This window comes from Bubalus bubalis, chromosome 4 (genome assembly GCF_019923935.1).
Source record: "Bubalus bubalis isolate 160015118507 breed Murrah chromosome 4, NDDB_SH_1, whole genome shotgun sequence".
NCBI classification, from domain to species: Eukaryota; Metazoa; Chordata; class Mammalia; order Artiodactyla; family Bovidae; genus Bubalus; species Bubalus bubalis.
In genome coordinates, this window is record NC_059160.1 from 134,354,958 (window position 1) to 134,373,959 (window position 19,002).

General features: G+C 41.0%; 1 protein-coding gene across 16 annotated transcripts in view; it reads right to left on the reverse strand.

Moving 5' to 3' along the window:
• Positions 1–19,002, reverse strand: part of FAM13C (family with sequence similarity 13 member C) — a 147,086-nt gene that overhangs the window by 51,088 nt on the left and 76,996 nt on the right. For all 16 annotated transcript variants that reach the window (XM_025285089.3, XM_044942101.2, XM_044942100.2 and 13 more), the window contains one exon: positions 5,564–5,621. In XM_025285089.3, the coding sequence (XP_025140874.3) occupies positions 5,564–5,621 (58 nt within the window). The remainder of the gene's footprint in view (positions 1–5,563; positions 5,622–19,002) is intronic.

Below are 19,002 nucleotides of genomic sequence, written 5' to 3' on the forward strand. Positions count from 1 at the left end.
AATGGAAAGATGCTGTCTACTTGACAAGCCTTTAATCCCTGGATCTAGCCAAGAGTGGAATCTATCCTGATCGTAAAGTTCCAGGTGTGTGAATCAATAAAATCCTGTTGTTTATGAAAGCCCGCTTGAATTGACTTTCAGTCACAAGGAAACTAGAAGAAAAAAAAACTATCAGTCAATTCTGATCTAAAGGCCCAACCCTGTAGACTGGGTTTGTATTTCAATAGAAAATACAGCTGCCGAGTCCTACAGAAAAAAATACCATTCAGCCAACTGAGGAGTATTAAGGGCCTAAAGAAACCTCTTGCTAGACCATTTCCTCAAAATTAAAACAGCTTTGAGGGAGAACCACATCTAAAACAAAATAGTAAGTACCATCTAGAGTTCTAACAAGGCTTGATGCCAGAATGTATCTATATGCTAATCTATGGATGGTAATAAAAAGACAATCAAACCCTTCACATGGAGCCCCACACATAGACATGTGCATATACACTCAAAAAGGGGCACAATTCGCCTCATTCTATCCCTCATGGGAACCTATGACTAAATCCTATAAGCACTAGCAGAGGTCAGAAGCAGAAAAAGTGAGTGTTAAAACTGAAAGACTCCTAGAGTTAACCCAATTCAAAACCTGCCTCAATTTCACAAATGAAGAATGAAAAGAAGCTGATGTGATGATTCATGGTATGCAGTTTGGGAGTTAGAAAAGTAATATGAGGACCAAATAGGGTAAGCTTTCTCAGGGAAGGGGAGATCCATTCATGTTCCTCATATATTGTTATTTTTTCTTAATTGAAACTGAAGCCAGTAATGGGAACTACTGGGACATAGAGAGGGAAGACAGTATTTTTTCTCATTTTATCCTTCAAGCAACTTTTTGGACTATTGACTGCTTAATGATTATATAGACAAGGGTAAACAAAACCAAGGATTATGCTGAATTAGACTTTGACAGATCTCAAGTCGAGAATATTTTCCAATCAAGATACAGGACACCACAACAAATAAAACCTTCTTATGTATTACAGAGGCAGATAATTTCCAACCAGGATCCAGGGGGCCCCAACAAATAAAATCTCCAGATGTCATACGGAGGCAGAGTCGGAAAGCTCAGGTCAGTGCCAGAATGGACACAATCAGTTTTCCAGAAACCGGCTCCTATAGTATAGTCCCAGAGACAGCAAAGCTCATGGAGTGGAGAGGCAAACCCTATTGAGAGACCCATGGTCAAAAACTGGGAGCCTGAGACTGGCAGAAGAAAAGTGAGGCTGGCAGGAATTAAATGTATACTCATCCCAGGGAAAATGAGAAGTGAGTTTTTCAGTTCACTGGGAAGCTATCAGGAATACACACACAGATGGATGCTCATAGGTAGCTATTTGACATCATGTATTACCTTACTATACAGAGGAGAGCACAGGTCAACTACTAGCTCTGGAATCAAATACAGCAGAGCCTCATCTGAGCAAGTGGAATTAAGAAGCTTAAGAAGTAGTTATGAATTACCAGATGTGAACTTTGTAGAAAATACAGTAACACCTTAAAATTGTTATAACCAACAATTACAACATTAGGGTCCACAAAAACATCTGGAAAATATTTGTGGATTATGCTTCTTACAAAGCTCAAGAAACTCATTTTGGGGGGATTTCCCTGGTTGTCCAGTGGTTAAGACTTTGCCTTTCAATGTAACGGGGTACAGGTTCGATCCCTGGTTGGGGAACTAAGATCCCACATGCCTTGAGGCCAAAAAACCAAAACATAAAACAGAATCAGTATTGTAACAAATTCAAGAATGACTTAAGAAAAGAAACTTCTTTTTGTTTCTTTAGACTTACAAGTTAGAATGGAAGACAGCAGATATGGAACTAGTGAGTTCTTTTAAAGAACTAGAAGGCTCTGTTTTGGAGGGGGTAGTATATAAACAAAAGGAGCAAAGAGCAATGAAGACGGTTAACACAACAAAACATTCTTCCTTACACTTCCACTCAGAGATGGAAGGAATACTTCTATAAAATAGCAAATGTACAAAAAGACTGAAAGATAGTTCTTTTAAAAAATTACAATTAGTTGCAACTGATCATGAGTCCAAAACTAAAAACAACCATACAATTAGGGTTACAGCAAGGAGAATCAAAGTTAAACTACATACCAAAAATATATGAATCTCACACATACCACTGAGTAAATGAAACCAGACACAAAAAAGTACATACAGTCCGTGTATATGCAGTTCGAAAAACAAACAAACAAAAGACAAAACAAATCTACTTAAGTCCAAAGAATAGTTACCATTCTAGGGGAAGAGTGATTGGAAAGAATTAAAAAAGGGTGCCTGTAACAATGTTCTGTTACTTGACGCTGGTTACACACTTTGTGAGTATTCATCCAGCTGTACATGTACAATATGTACACTTTTCTATATGTATGTTCTATTTGCATTAAAAATACTAAAGTAGTATCTCCCACCTGTATTCCATAAGACTATGTTGCCAAAAGAAATATTATTATGGGGTTCTTCCGTAAGAGAGTTTGGCAGGCTCTAAGATTAGGAAAAGCTAGGGAAGATCAAGTTTAACACAGTCCCATTCTATAGGATGTCTCCAACAATGAGTTTGTGCTGGGAGCCAGCATGGGAGTTCCCACCCATGACAAAGGTCATGCGGAGAGGCCTGACATGCAAAGGTGAGTCAGGGCTCGAGGGGCCCCCCTGGATCTGCCTGAGCATCTACCCCAAAACCAGAATCTGTCTGTTTTACTATTTTATGACTTTCACCAACTCCTCTGACATTAACGGGGGGCTATCCCCGACCACCTTTCTCTGAAGGAAATCAACTTAAAGCTCTAGTTAATAAGCCTCCTGGGCATAATAGGAGTGTTTCAATCCAAATCTCTCAGACGGCTCTCTAACTTGCCTGACAGGTTTACCCGGACTCCTACAGCTACGCATACGATTGTTTACAGTCTCCCAACCTCGAGAGGCACCGGAAGCTTAAGATATTCAAATAGTATAGAGCCTCTCAGGGAGTTAGAAATTGTTAGAATAGAACTAGTAGAAGATTTCATTGTTGAGCCAATGCTTGCTGCCAAGTTTCCACATCCCTGTATTGTATCCTTGGAAGTGTATTAATTAATATAGTTGGTATATAGAAAAAATAAGCAGTGGCCTTGGTGTTAACAACTTTAGACCCTTAAGGAAATAAATTCTTTCCTTGTTGTAAACCCACTGCACCTCTGCCCTATAGGAATGCAACTTTATCTAACACCTTCGGAGGATGGCGCCAAACTTTAAAATAATTACTCTTAGAGAAAATAAGTCTTATGGTTGACAAACCTTTATCAGAGTCATAAAATGTTAACAGGCCTTCTGGCCAGAAGATGTAAATCACCTAAACCATTTGTATACGATAAGTTTGCAGAAAAGAAAACCCTGGTCTCGATAAGGATCAAAGAGTGCTGACTTTGCATGATTTTACACCCCCTATTATCCTCTATGTACAACTTAAGGTATATAAACTCCCTTTGAAAACAAAGCTATGGGCCTTGCTCAAAGCTTGGTCTCCCTGTGTCATTCTTTCTTGTTTCTTTTTCTCTCCTTTTCTTTTCTGTTCTTCCTTCATGACATTTAATTGGAGCGTGGGGGTCCTCTGGGACCACTTACTTGCCTGGGCTTCTAAGACCCACTCGAGAAGGTGCCTAAGGTGGGGCACCTTCAGCGATTTGAGTGGGTGCCTGCGGCCTCGGTGGTCAGAGCAAATCTGATGTCACAGGTTTTATTGATTTTCTGCGTAAACCAGTTATAATGAGCCTCTAATCTCTGCTTTGCTATCTTTTAATCGCCAATGCTGTCCTCCCAAGGGAATCCCTGGATCCAACCGGGGCTGGACCCTAACAAGTTTGAATGAGTCAGTTCTCCTGGCATGGCTTTGGACCATGAGCTGCTTCTGTTCAAGTTTCCTCAGTGTATGTTCCTCGGGTTTCCTTCAGCCCCTAAATCAGAATTACAACGTGATCTGCACATATGATTTACCCCCTTACTGGAACAATTTCACTTGAGCACACATTGTTATAAAGTCTGGATCAGCAGCACCAGTTTTCTCATGCAAGAGCCCACATTTACAATATGGCGCTGAATGCTCTTTCAGAAGCCTGTCTTCATTCAGCACTCTTGTACCCGTGTAATCTCAGGGCAGTGAACTGGCACATTTCATGTAATGTGCAAATACAATATAGTGAAGGATTACAGAAAAGCAGATTTTCATACAGAGCTTTAGGCAATTGTGACCTAAGAACTGCTCAAGTAATCTTAGCAATCTCATGGGGCTCCAGCTCACAAATCAGAGTTTCTCCCATAAACTTGAAACCTATCACAAGTTGACTCTTAACAATCACTTCATCTTTCTATTCGCTTATGTCAAGACAAATAGGTGCTTCTTTACAACTAGCATTTTGCTTAGTTCCCAGTGGGGCAAACAGCTGTGTTCACTGATTCAAGCTCTTGCCTCTGCTCTCTCAAACTTTTTTTTCACTCTTCTTACCACAAGTGAGATTGTGGAATCTGAAGCCTGTAACTATGCACAAAAGAATAACAAGCAGGGATCTGTGTTATCCTTAGGACACTGTCCACAACTTCAGTAATTTATTTAACTGGGTTTAACCAGGAACCCAGTTTACCTTTAGTTATTCATTTATGCCAGGTTCAACAGTTTAAATAAAAATATAATCACCTAAGTTCAATTAATTATCTTTTTTTTTTTTGGAGACAGATGAGAGATGGCACCAAATGACAAACAATTTGCCTAAAGCCCATCATTTCTCTTCTTGGCTTATGAACATCAAGTCTCTACATTCTTTTTTGACAAGATCCTAATCAGATATAACACCCACTTTTCCTTAATTATACAATGGGACAAGAGAAATTAGAGTATTCCAAATCAATGACTAAAGCAAAGGCATTCATGAAAAAGGGACCCTAATTATATTATAGCGATTTCCAATGGGAGAATTAAATTACATATTTCAAAGAAAATCTAGAACAAACATTAACATTGTGATGTCCAGTTTAGTGGGAAACCACTTGAATTGGAAAATATGGCTTCAGTGTCTCAAAGTTTATTAGAAGCCCATTTTGCAACACCAAGCTGCATCATGCTCTGAGGAAAAATAGTAAGCAAGATCATATTTGAGACTGAAAAAGGGATTAGAAAAAGCAGGAGGGGAAGATAAAATAAAATTAAGAGAAAATTTTATAAATGTGAACTCTCACAGCTGTAGTACAATCCTGAAGCAAAGTTGAAAGAAAGGTAATGAAATGATGGCTGGACTTGGTTTTGGTACAAGACAGACTGATTAGTCTTGCAAATATTATTCAATATTTTAAATATATTTGCTCCAGAGCAAGGGGAAACAGTACCCAAAGCACTGCAAGAAAAATAAGTTTACTTAAGAGCAAGAATATTTAAAGTTTTAACCAGGATACATTTCTAGTACTAGGAAAAAGAATAATACATTTCATGATTGGCAAATTCACGTTCATCAAAACCACAGTGAGTGCACCTACCTCATGGAAGTCCTGCTGAGTTTCATCCTTTGGCCAAATGGCAGCCCTCTGTTCTATTCTGTAAGATACAAAGAAAAAGTATTGCCATTTAAAAGAGACCTTTCAACAATGCACATTTGTTGCAGATTTGGCCACATTCCTGTTAAAAACCCTCAGTGGTGTCCCACTGCCTGAAGAACAAACTCCAGACTGCTTATAGTGGTCTGTGACACCCACCTCCTGCCACGCTCACCTTGTCCCCTAACCTCCAGCCTCTCTGGCCTTTTGTTTCTTGAACATACAGTGCTGGTCCCTTGTTCAAATCTTCACACTTGCTTTCCCCCTAGATTTTCACAAAGCTGACTCTGCCTAGCATGGACCATCAGCTCAGCTCCGGTGTCACCTCCCAATGAGTCCCTCCTGATCTCTCTAACCAAACTATTCCTCCCCTTCAGTCTTAACACACTGCTTTTAGATTTTCTTCATAGCACTTCTCACTACCTAAAGCTATGCTTCTTATTTGCATTTCCACATTAAAATGTAAGCTCTAAGAAATCAGTGACTGTCCATTTTATACACTGCTGAATCCTCCAAACCCAGTGCAAATGCAGTGTTTTTATGATCAAATGTGATCTGATACAGTTGTTACAAAAAGATGCCATTTGTTCATTGAAGACAGCTTTTGGAAATTCCCTCTATCACTTACCCAACAAAATAAATGCTATAGCAATTGCTCTGTAACACAGTAAAGCCAGGCTTTGCACTTCTGTTTCCAATTGAAGAAAAAAGACTTTAAGGCAAATCTACTCCAAATAAATATTTTTAAGTTTAAAAACAAGCAACAAACAACAAAACTCCACTTCTGGCAGATGCTTAGCTCCAAAACATGATTCATCAAGTGCTATGGTCCAATGGCATCTATTACATAACATTAAAGATTTTCTGCAGCAGTTTTCATGCTATTATATAATACATATATTAAATTATAGTTATTATCCTTATTAAAAGACCTGCTATCTTAAGGAATAAAAGCTGTAGTCAGTGTTAAGTCATTTACAAAAAGATTTATTTTGGGACAGAATTATTTACAATTACTATTCTGCTTTGGTTTGAGTTCTGAAGAAAGCATATATGTCCTCTGAATGGTCATCTAGATGAATGATTTCTAAAAGTAATGACGCATAAGTCTAGTGTCTTCAAAATATTGTTAAAAAAGAAAATTTCCTTCACTCCATGAGTATTGCTAACTGTGCAAACAATTTACTTCTAATGAGAAAAAGGAGGAGATGGGAAAACAGAATGATGGTCACACTGATGTTGACCATGTCTGCATAAATATCCCTCCTGGGTATGAGACAAGATTAAGGGTCCCAACCATGAGTCCATGGAGAGATGGACCAGGTGAGACAAGACAATGAGGAAGAAAACGCTGGCACACCAATCCTCTGCTCATCAGTTGCCTGAGACACAGTGACTCCAAGGCTTCAGAAAAACAGTAGCTTTTTCCTGCAAAATGGGAGAAACCCTCTTGGGGACAGGCATGAAGTTGGCCTATCCAAGAATATCAAAATTCTGAATAGCTCATAACCTCTCTGTAAACTAAAGTGGTTCTCAAACTGTGTTTCTATGGAGTTATGGCAGCACCAGAAATAAATAGAAGAGTTGTGTTCTCTGATGGAAGGAGTATTTATCAGTTCTCAACCATGAATTTCTGCTCTGATGCCAGCAGATGGGGAAAAAATTACATGGGAGCAAACATGAATGGAAGAAAGCAGAAATAAGAGTTGGTTTAAAATATATAGTATATATTATTGAGATGCAGACAACAGCTACATGTAATACATTCTCATAACCTTCCAAGAAAGCTACTGGTCATGTCCAGACAAACCCCAGATCAAGTTTGAGAACTGTGATCTAAAATCAAAGATGCTTTAGGAGTCATCTGAATGTCTCTTGGTGTGACTTGGACAGTGTTCTGGAAATAAGAATCAATGAGCAAACCTCTAGGCCTTTAGGAAACTTAGAGTCTAGTGAATTCTGAAGCAGAGAATAAAACTAATTAGAACCCAGCCTCGAGGCTTTCATAAATCAAGAAATGAGGACATGGTAGCTGATATTAGAATGGTGGAGAGGAGATGGGGAGGGAGAGACAGATGAAAGAAACATTTTCAAGGAGAACACCACCAAGAGGTCTTGGATGTATACTGAAAGTGCTGAATGAAAGAGATGGGGTAATGAGATAGAAAAATAGGTCACTTTGGAGGGGAGAGCGGTTGACTTGCATGAAGAAAGGCAATTCATGAAGTTTTACTTAGATAGTTGAAGCTTGAAGCAAGGATGAAATAGGGAAGTGAGAGTACCTGAGCAGGGCTCACCCAGCACAGGGCACTTGGCAGTGTGTTCTGGAGAGCGAGGGCAGGGGTAGCAGTGATGCACGGCGGTCCCAGACTGCATCAGTGTCTCACGGGGTGGCCAGAGCCCAGCACACTGCCTGGCACATGGCACACACTCACTACATGCTTTTTGGATGGATGAAGTGAGAAAGAGACAGAAGGATCCAGACCCAAGAATGACTTCCAGATCTACCACTTAAAGCTGGTGTGGATACTCATGGGCAAGAGATTAACCTCTCTCACTCTCAGTTTCCTCATCTGTCAAGTGAAGATGATATCAGGTATGCCACAGGATAATTCAGGATGTGAAGGACAGTTCAGGAAAAACGTTCATAGCAACTGGTAGGTGTATTAAATGTAACACATGAACTCTTTGTTCAAATGTAAAAAACACAACAGAATTATAAATGATAATAATGAAATGGCATAATTAAAAATAATAATTGAAGCTTTGTGAGTAAATAAGCTGAAAGAGATAAGCGCTGAGTCATACTTAATCAGGGCCACAGCAGCTATCTGGCAGCTAGGGCACAGAAGGAAAAACCACGAAGAAAATACAGATGCATCACTAAGGAGATAAAAAGCCAACGAAGACAGCAATTTAAACAGTGAATAAAAAAGAGGATACAAGAAAAAAGAGTATCAAGAAGGGTCTTACAGGAATATTACGCTCTTAAAAGAGGAATTAAAAAGAATGAAATAATGTCATTTGCAGCAATGTGGATGGACCTACAGATTGGTAAAGTAAGTCAAAAAGACAAATACAATATGATAACTCTTTATGTGGAATTTAAAATATGAGAGAAATGAACACATCTACAAAACAGGAAAAACATCATAGAGAAAAGACTTGTAGTTGTCAGGGGCGGGGGTGGGGAGAAAGGGACTGGAAATTTGGGATTAGTAGATGCAAACTCGGAGAAGGCAATGGCAGCCCACTCCAGTACTCTTGCCTAGAAAATCCGATGGATGGAGGAGCCTGGTAGGCGGCAGTCCATGGGGTTGCTAGGAGTCGGACATGACTGAGCCACTTCACTTTCACTTTTCACTTTTCACTTTCATGCATTGGAGAAGGAAATGGCAACCCACTCCAGTGTTCTTGCCTGGAGAATCCCAGGGACGGGGGAGCCTGGTGGGCTTCCGTCTATGGGGTCGCACAGAGTCGGACACGAATGAAGCAACTTAGCAGCAGCAGCAGCAGATGCAAACTAATATATATAGGATGGATAAACAACAAGGTTCTACTGTTTAACATGGGGAACTGTATTCAATACCCTGTGATAAACCACAAGGGAAAAGAATATAAAAAACAATGTTTGTATACGTGTATCCGACTCACTATGCTGTACAGCATAGTCCATACTGGTCATAGCAAACTCCCTCTTACAACAACACAAGAGATGACTCTACCAGATGGTCAATACCATTCAGACTGATTATATTCTTTGCAGCCAAAGATGGAGAAGCTCTATACAGTCAGCAAAAACAAGACCAGGAGCTGACTGTGGCTCAGATCATGAACTGCTTATTGCCAAATTCAGACTTAAATTGAAGAAAGTAGGGAAAACCACTAGACCATTCAGGTATGACCTAAATCAAATCCCTTATGATTATACAGTAGCAGTGAGAAATAGATTCAAGGGATTAGATCTGATAGAGGACCTAAAGAACTATGGAAGGAGGTTCGGAACACTGAACAGGAAACAATGATCAAAACCATCCCCAAGAAAAAGAAATGCAAAAAGGCAAAATGGTTGTCTGAGGAGGCCTTACAAATAGCTGAGAAAAGAAGAGAAGCAAAAGACAAAGGAGAAAAGGAAAGATATATCTATCTGAATGCAGAGTTCCAAAGAATACCAAGGAGAAAAGAAAGCCTTCTTAAGTGAACAATGCAAAAAATAGAAGAAAACAATAGAACAGGAAAGACTAGAGATCTCTTCAAGAATATTAGAGATATCAAGGGAACATTTCATGCAAAGATGGGCACAATAAAGGATATAAATGGTATGGACCTAACAGAAGCAGAAGATATTAAGAAGAGGTGGCAAGAATACACAGAACTATACAAAAAAGACCTTAACGACTTGGATAACCACAATGGTGTGATCACTCACCTAGATCAGACATTCTAGAATGTGAAGTCAAGTGGGCCTTAGGAAGCATTACTATGAACAAAGCTAGTGGAGGTGATGGAATTCCAGTTGAGCTATTTCAAATCTTAAAAGATGATGCTGTGAAAGTGTTCCACTCAATATGCCAGCAAATTTGGAAAACTCAGCAGTGGCCACAGGACTGGAAAAGGTCAGTTTTCCTTCCAATCCCAAAGAAGGGCAATGCTAAAGAATGTTCATACTATTGCACAATTATACAGATCTCACACACTAGCGAAGTAATGCTCAAAATTCTCCAAGCTAGGCTTAAACAGTATGTGAACTTCCAGATGTACAAGCTCAATTTAGAAAAGCAGAGGAACCAGAGATCAAATTGCCAACATCCACTGAGTCATAGAAAAAGCAAGAGAATTCCAGAACAACATCTATTTCTGCTTCATTGACTAAGCTAAATCCTTTCACTGTGTGGATCACATGAAAGTATGGAAAATTCTTAAACAGATGGGAATACCAGACCACCTGACCTACCTCCCGAGAAATCTGTATGCGGGTCAAGAAGCAACAATTAGAACCAGACATGGAATAATGGACTGGTTCAAAATTGGGAAAGGAGTACATCAAGGCCGTATATTGTTACCTGGCTTATTTAACTTATATGCAGGGTACATTATATGAAATGCTGGACTGGATGAAGCACAAGATGGAATCAAGATTGCCAGGAGAAATATCAATAACTTCAGATATGCAGATGACACCACCTTTATGGTAGAAAGCGAAGAGGAACTCAAAAGCCTCTTGATGAAAGTGAAAGAGGAGAGTGAAAAAGTTGGCTTAAAACTCAATATTCAGAAAACTAAGATCATGGCATCCGGTTCCATCACTTCATGGCAAATAGATGGGGAAACAATGGACACAGTGTCAGACTTTATTTCCTTGGGCTCCAAAATCACTGCAAATGGTGCCTGCAGCCACAAAATTAAAAGATGCTTGTTCCTTGGAAGAAACAGTATGACAAACCTAGACAGCCTATTAAAAAGCAGAGACATCACTTTGCTGACAAAGGTCCTTATAGTCAAAGCTATGGTTTTTCCAGTGTCATGTAGAGATGTGAGAGTTGGACCATAAGGAAGGCTGAGCACTGAAGAATTGATGCTTTTGAACTGTGGTGTTGGAGAAGATTCTTGAGAGTCCCTTGGACTGCAAGGAGATCAAACTAGTCAATCTTAAAGAAAATCAACCCTGAATATTCATTGGAAGGACTGATGCTGAAGCTGAAACTCTAGTACTTTGGCCACCTGATGCAAAGAACTGACTCATTGGAAAAGACCCTAATGCTGGGAAAGATTGAGGGCAGGAGGAGAAGGGAACGACAGAGGATGAGATGGTTGGATAGCATCACTGACTCAATGGACATAAGTTTGAGCAAACTCCAGGAGTAGGTGAAGGACAGGGAAACCTGGTATCCATGGGTTTGCAAAGATTTAGACATGGCTGAGCCACTGAACAACAACAATGCTATACAGCAGACATTAAACACAACACTGTAAATCAGTTATACTGCAACAAATTACAAAAGAAGTGAAAAGCCTAACAATTTCAGGGAAATGCCAGGCACTGTACTTATATTATTTCATCTAATCCTCACAGTAACCACACGAGTTTAGCATTATTAGAGCTATGTGACCCAACAGGACACAGATACAGCAATTAAATAATTTTTCCATTCATTATAAAAACATTATTAAACACCAAATTATGTCAAGTATTACTACTGCAGGTGTTGGGAATAAAGCAGTGAATAAACAAGTTTCTACGTCAATGCAACTTACATTCTCACAGAAGCAGAGAGAACCTAAAGAAGTAAACCAGTTATCTGTGATGCACCAGATGCTAAATATTACTGAGAAAAAGAAAGCAAGGCAGGGAGAACAGGGTGTGCAGGAGGACTGCCCAAGCTCACGCTGCCAGAAAATCTCAAAGTCATCCAGAGATAATGAAAATGAAAGTGGAGAAATAAAAAGGCCAGTGGATCAGAAGAGATACAGGTCATGGCAGGTGAGGAAACAGAAATGGAAGCTTCTCACTAGAGATATTTAACAATGAAAAGAGAAGAACCGGAACAGAAGCTAGGTATCTCAAATTCCCTTTTTCTTAAGACCTTTAAAGGTAGTGCTTGAAGCGTGTACAATCCTGCCAACTCCAACACAGCCCTGCCCTCTAGTCCAGGCCCAGGTAGTGGGAAACAGCAGCCTGGACTCTTCAGAGTCTGACTATGGCGCTCAGCACTGATGCCCCCAATCCCCATCGCCCCCAACCCCAATAGCCCCATCACCACCACCACCACGACCATTGCCACTGCGATGACCACTGCAATGAAACAATTCAAAACAGCACTTTACGGAGGAACATAAAACAGCTGCGTGCTGACATTAAAAGGGCATTTTCCTGGCCTGTGAGACTACAAAACTGTGGCTAGCCCATGGAAGTGCAACTTTTCTACAATCTGTTGATGTTCCCTCACTCCTAGGACCCTAAAGCCTGTGCTGAGCCAGCCTGCAGGGTCATCCTGCAGTGACCATCTCCCAGGAGGCAGAATGAAATTCAAAACAGCTAAGTGAATGAAGCATTAAAATGTTCTTCTTGGCTGATGGATAATGTCAAAGCTGAAATGTGATAATTTGTGAAGAAGCAGTATTTTAGCATAGTATGTTAGATTTATATCAACTTTGTGTAATTAAATTAGCAGGCAAAAATGTTCCCTATTTCAGTAAAAAGCTTCCTCATCTATCCAAATCGCTGGTGGAAGACACCTAAGAGTCATCTGACCCTCTCCTCTCCCTCAAGTTTAAAGGCCAAGCCGTTCCCAAGTCCTTCGGTTTCTTACCCCAAATCATGTTTACATCAGACCTCTCTCCTCCCCCTGCCACTACCTCAGGCCAAGTCACCATCATCTGTCTTCTGGGCTACCTTCCTGGTCTTACTACTTCTCCTCCACCTTCTCCAAACCACTGCCCACATGGAAACCTTGTTGCTAACTTTCTGCACACTTACAGATCAAAATATTTCAAACACCCTGTGACATCCTGAAGGAGTGACATCTGTACACTTCTTCAAACTTGACTCGTGCCAATCTCCTCCTCCCTGCTCCTCTCCACCTCAGGCCATCATATGTGCTGCCCCTGTGTCCATGACACTCTTCCCTCTCCTCTTCCTCTCCTAGTAATTCATGCAACCTCGAGATCCCAGGCACCGATCAGGTCTCCCTTTCACGGGTCTCACTCTATTCTGATTTTTCACATCTGTCATGTAGCACATCTCAGTTCCTAACTGTGTATCTGTCTAATTATTTAATTGTCTCTTTCTCAGGATGGTAAGTTCCAAGGGACAGGGATTATATGAGGCTTGTTTAATGTTTTATGTTTAGAGATAATCTTAGCATTTGGTACATAGTAGGCACTCACCATGGAGAAGGCAATGGCACCCCACTCCAGTACTCCTGCCTGGAAAATCCCATGGACAGAGGAGCCTGGTAGGCTGCAGTCCATGGGGTCGCTAAGAGTCAGACACGACTGAGCAACTTCACTTTCACTTTTCACTTTCATGCATCGGAGAAGGAAATGGCAACCCACTCCAGTATTCTTGCCTGGAGAATCCCAGGGACAGGGGAGCCTGGTGGGCTGCTGTCTATGGGGTGGCACAGAGTCAGACACGACTGAAGTGACTTAGCAGCAGCAGCAGCAGCAGGCACTCACCGGTTTGCCAATAAAGGATTAGTTCCAGGGCTATGAGTTGCTGCCAATTACGGTATATTCCTCAGTGTGTGAAATGGTTAGGATAAAACTCACCCTCCCTCCTCCACCTATAGCAGGAGGGGCTGACTCTTGTCCCCACCAGCAGACACTTTTTTTGCTGAGGAGACCTGCTACAGATAAGCAAGTGACTTTCTAACACACGTTTAGAAAATCTGGGCAGAAAGTGAAAGCAGAGCATCAAGCACACTTTTCAGAGTCCTTCATAAAGAATTAGAACCCAAAAACTAAACAGTGCCCACCCGGGTCACATCTTAAAAACTCAAGATATTCCACTGCCTTGGATGAGCCCCTGTATCAGAAAACAACACAGGATACACTAATGTATACCCGGATGACTGTCTGAGGGCTGGATGGCTGTTGTTTCCTGAAACTCCTCTGAAAACAAAAGGTGTATCCCAAGAGGACACCCCTCTGAGCACAATATTCATTATATACAAACAATCACTCCATATACAGACATGGACAAGATGCCAAGAAATTCCAGTAATATTATTAGAAACAATAACAACCTTCAACACCAGCAAGTAAGAAGTTGCTTTCCCTGTGGGGTGTAGGCTGTATTAAAGACATTCTATTACTGGTTTTTACCAAATTTCTATGCTGAAGGACTGAGATCAAATATTGCACAGCCAACTCCAAAGAGAAAGAAACCAAAGGACAGAGTTCAAAATGATGTTCAAAGGGACGGCTGATGAAAAACAGAACTATAAGTTGAGAGCTATTTGTAAACTGACTCCCCCCACCCCATGTATCTCCATGTCCAGGCCGATGAACTCCCACAGAGATAACATGGGTGTCGGGAATGATCCCCAGGAACAATCCCTCTGGGAACTGGGACCTAAGCCTATCTCCCATCTTGTACTTCTCTGAAGACTAGAATAAATAACTGTTAATAAAAACAGAGATTACTGGCCCCAAACTCATTGAATCAGGATTTCCCAAGGCATGCACTGGGAATATGAAATTAACAAGCACTCCAGGGCAACCCCAACTGGGAAACATTGCCCTAAAGGTTCAGGTCATCCACCGGGGAAGAGACCAGTGGCTGAAGGATGCAGGTGAGGGACTTTGTGGGGGGGTACAGGAGTGACCCAGTGTTTCTGGATGGGCCTCCCAGGGGACACGGTCCAGAGGAAGGAAGGGCTAAGTCCCTGGAGATGCTCTGAGAAACTCCAAATACAAGGCGGGACAGGCACCTCAGCTGAGTGGTCTGGAATAGAGCCCAGAAATAGCCAGAAAACACACTGATGCCTGGAGAATAATCGAGCAGTGACACAGGCTCACAGTGTTGGGCCTGGGAGAGGTAAGGAGGCTGAGTCTGGGATAGGAGCACCAGCAGGTGCAGAAGTCCCAATAATGCATGATTATTCATCACGATGAGAGGACTCCCTGGTCTGATGAGTGGGACACAAAGCTCCCGGCCTCCACCATCTCACATTTCCACTCACTCAGGACAGGATGATCAGATACCCACTCTCGGGCAGGCAGTGCTCAGCCCAAGGGGCAGAGTGGTCTTAGCAGATGCTTCCATTCCACAGACAGCTCTGCTCACTCTCATGACCCGCCTCAAGCACCTGCCTATTCTCTTCAGTTTTCTGCCTCAACTTTCAGAGGGACATTGCTGTCATGTAATTGCTTTTTCCCCACGTACAACTATATTATGAACATGTGCCCACGTAAGTAAAGGCTCCAGTAAAACATGGTTTTAAGTACCAATCATGAGGATTGGCATTTCTTAAGCAGGCAGTGGTAGGCCCTCTAGGGAGCATCTAGGAAACTGAGGGCTATTTGTGATGCGCACAGAGGTTGGGCTGCCCACTGAATTCTGTGAGCTGGAGCCTGACATGCATCGGGCAGCTCCATACAACAAAGAAGTTTTCCACCCCCGCAGGACTTCCAAACGTCTTCTGGGAATGTGAGGGCCAGGGGCACTTGCCCTTTGCACAGTCTTAACTAGGAAATGATGAGAGGGGCTTCCCTGGTGCTCCAGTGGTTAAGAATCCACCTTGCAATGCAAGGGACACCAGTTCGATCCCTGGTCTGAGAAGACTCCACATGCTGCAGGACACCTAAGCCCTGTGCTGCCACTGTTGAAGCCGCACGCCCTGGAGCCCGCGCTCTGCAACGAGAGAAGCCACCACAGCCAGAAGCCCGGCGCCACAACGAGAGAGCAGCCCCCACTCACCGCATCTAGAGAAGTGCATGGACAGAGACACAGCACAGCCAAAGGCATATTTAAAACAATAGTGGATGCGATAGAAGTATCTAGAACACACAAGTGTGGAGAGGGGATTGGACTAAACTGTCTCAAGTGTTTCACTCAGGACCACTATTCCATGATTCAAACATATCAAGAAATCCAGCCATGTGACTTTCTACCTAGTTCTCTCAGGGGTATCAATTATCTATTATATTCCTATCTTCTTCCATGATCATATAATTGAACATTTTACATTCTAATTTTGGTTTGGTTAACCGTTTCAAATCCTAAACCTAGAGAACTTTTACCCTTAAATATAAGCCAAGGAAGGAGAAGGAAATGGCAACCCACTCCAGTACTCTTGCCTAGAGAATCCGGTGGACAGAGGAGCCTGGTGGGCTGCTGTCCATAGGGTTGCACAGAGTCGGACACGACTGAAGTGACTCAGCATGCATGCACTGGAGAAGGAAATGGCAACCCACTCCAGTGTTCTTGCCTTAATTCCAGGATGGAGGAGCCGGGTGGGCTGCTGTCTATGGGGTCGCACAGAGTCGGACACGACTAAAGAGACTTAGCAGCAGCAGCAGCATAAATCAAGGAAACTATAATGGATGTACATAAAAATATTTTTCAATGATTTTTACTACAGAAATGTCTACAGATGAAAATCCTAGAAGTTACCAAAATATCAAGTAATTTGGAATTAGTTAAATCAATGATGGTATATCCATAGAATAGCTATTTCCAGCTATGGTATATCCATAGAATAGCTACCCATAGACTAGCTAATATTTTAGAATATTTCATGACATAGAAAAATACAGAATTAAGTGGGACAAACAAGTTGCACAAAAATGGGTCTCCAAGATTTCATATACACGAAGAAATTTCATATATATTTCATATATATACATAAATATATAAACTCTATCAAAAATGCTTTTATCCAGTATTGATAAAGGATAAGAGAAAAACAGAGGGGGTCGGTGAGAGCCTTATGCGTCATTATGTATGATGTGTGTGTGTGATATTAGGCATAAGTCCTGAAAAGGAATAATCCTGTTGATAATACAAGCAGAAGCACTGGAGTAGCCATTGCCTATTGGGAAGATGAAGAGTAAGAAGAACAGCTTCATTCCCGTGGCCTCAGGAACACTGAACACTTAAACAGCTAGTCAATGTTCTAAATTAGATTTAAGTTAAACGCACACTGTCTCCTATAATGATCACTGAAATTTCTCTCTTAAATCAATTCCAAGTTAGGGCAAGAAGTTTTCCAAGGTGTTGAAACATTAAGGACAAAGTTTTTTGCTCCATCTCCTAGAAATATTATTTCAAACATAGGGCCATAAAGAGACTAAAGTCTGTCAAATAAGTTTCTTATAGAAAATCGTACATTAAAGTATTCATTATAGAAAATCAAATTTATTCAACTTAGCCGTAAATGAACTCAGCAGCCTTGTGATAATTAACTCATTACTCTATTAGTTTCTGTATAAAGATTGGATAGTCAGATACTTTCCAGTCTAGTTTATTCCGTGGGGTCTGCTTTAAATAAATATTACTTCTCTAACAGATTCAAACTCTACTGCATTGGGAAGGCCCTTTCACACCACATCATTCTTTTTCATGCCCAAATTAAAACAAAGGCAAGAACATTAAAACGTATACTACAGTAGTAACAGAGGTTATATCTGGGTGGTATACAATTATAAGAAAATTTTATTTCCTTGGAATTTACTGTATTTTCCAACAAAACCATGTGTCACTTATTTTATTATTTTTAATGAAAAATGAGTTTCCCTTTTATCTTTATCCTAATCATTGTCCAGCCAACGTGCTAACATTTTATCAAGTGATCAAGGGCAGAATACTTAAAAAAAAAAAACAAAGAAGGAAAAGAGGGTTTCATTTCCAGAATAATCAAGTGTGGGAACTTTTTCAATCAACACTAAGGATTTGGTGTGGGATTCTTTTGTGTGTGCTCTACAGCAGGGAGGATAAATTATTTTCATCTGCGGCTGCAAGAGCTTGTATTATTAAGCTAAAGTCTTTCCATGTCTAATCCTTTAAACATCCGGGGTGTTGAGAATTTTCAGGCTTGAGTTAGACGGGGCTTCAGAAATCACCCAACTGAACTTGAATTAGGGGAGAGGGTGGTCACCTCGCTCAGACAAGAGGTAAAAACCTGCATTTCTTTTAAGTTTATGTTCTTAAAGTAGAGGTGACTTACAATGTTGTGTTAATTTCTTCTGTACAGCCAAGTGATTAAGTTATACATATATATATACATTCCTTTTGCATTCCTTTCCATCATACCATAAGATGTTGACCATAGTTTGCTGTGCTATACAGTAGGGCCTTGTTGTTTATCTATCCTATATAAAAGTTTTCGTGTATGCATGCCATGTGCTCAGTCTAGTCTCTTTGCAACTCCTCTGTCCATGGAATTTTCTAGGCAAAAATACTGGAGTGGGCTGCCGTTTCCTCCTCCAGGGGATCTCCGTGACCCAGGGATTGAATCTGTGACTCTTGTGTCTTCTGAATTGCACGTGCATTCTTTACCCACTGAGCTACTGGGGAAACCTGGGGTATAATAGTTTATATCTGTTAACCCAAAACTGTGGAAGGAAAGCTATGCCAAACCTAGACAGCATATTAAAAAGCAGAGACATCACTTTGCCAAAAAAGGTCCATATAGTCAAAGCTATGGTTTTTCTAGTAGTCATGTATGGATGGATGTGAGAGTCTGATCATAAAGAAGGCTGAGAGCCAAGAATTGATGCTTTCAAATTGTGGTGTCGGAGAAGACTCTTGAGAGTCCCTTGGACTGCAAGGAGGTCAAGCCAATCAATCCTAAAGGAAATCAACCCTGAATGTTCACTGGAAGAACTGATGCTGAAGCTGAAGCTCCAATAATTGGGCCTTCTGATGCAAAGAGCCA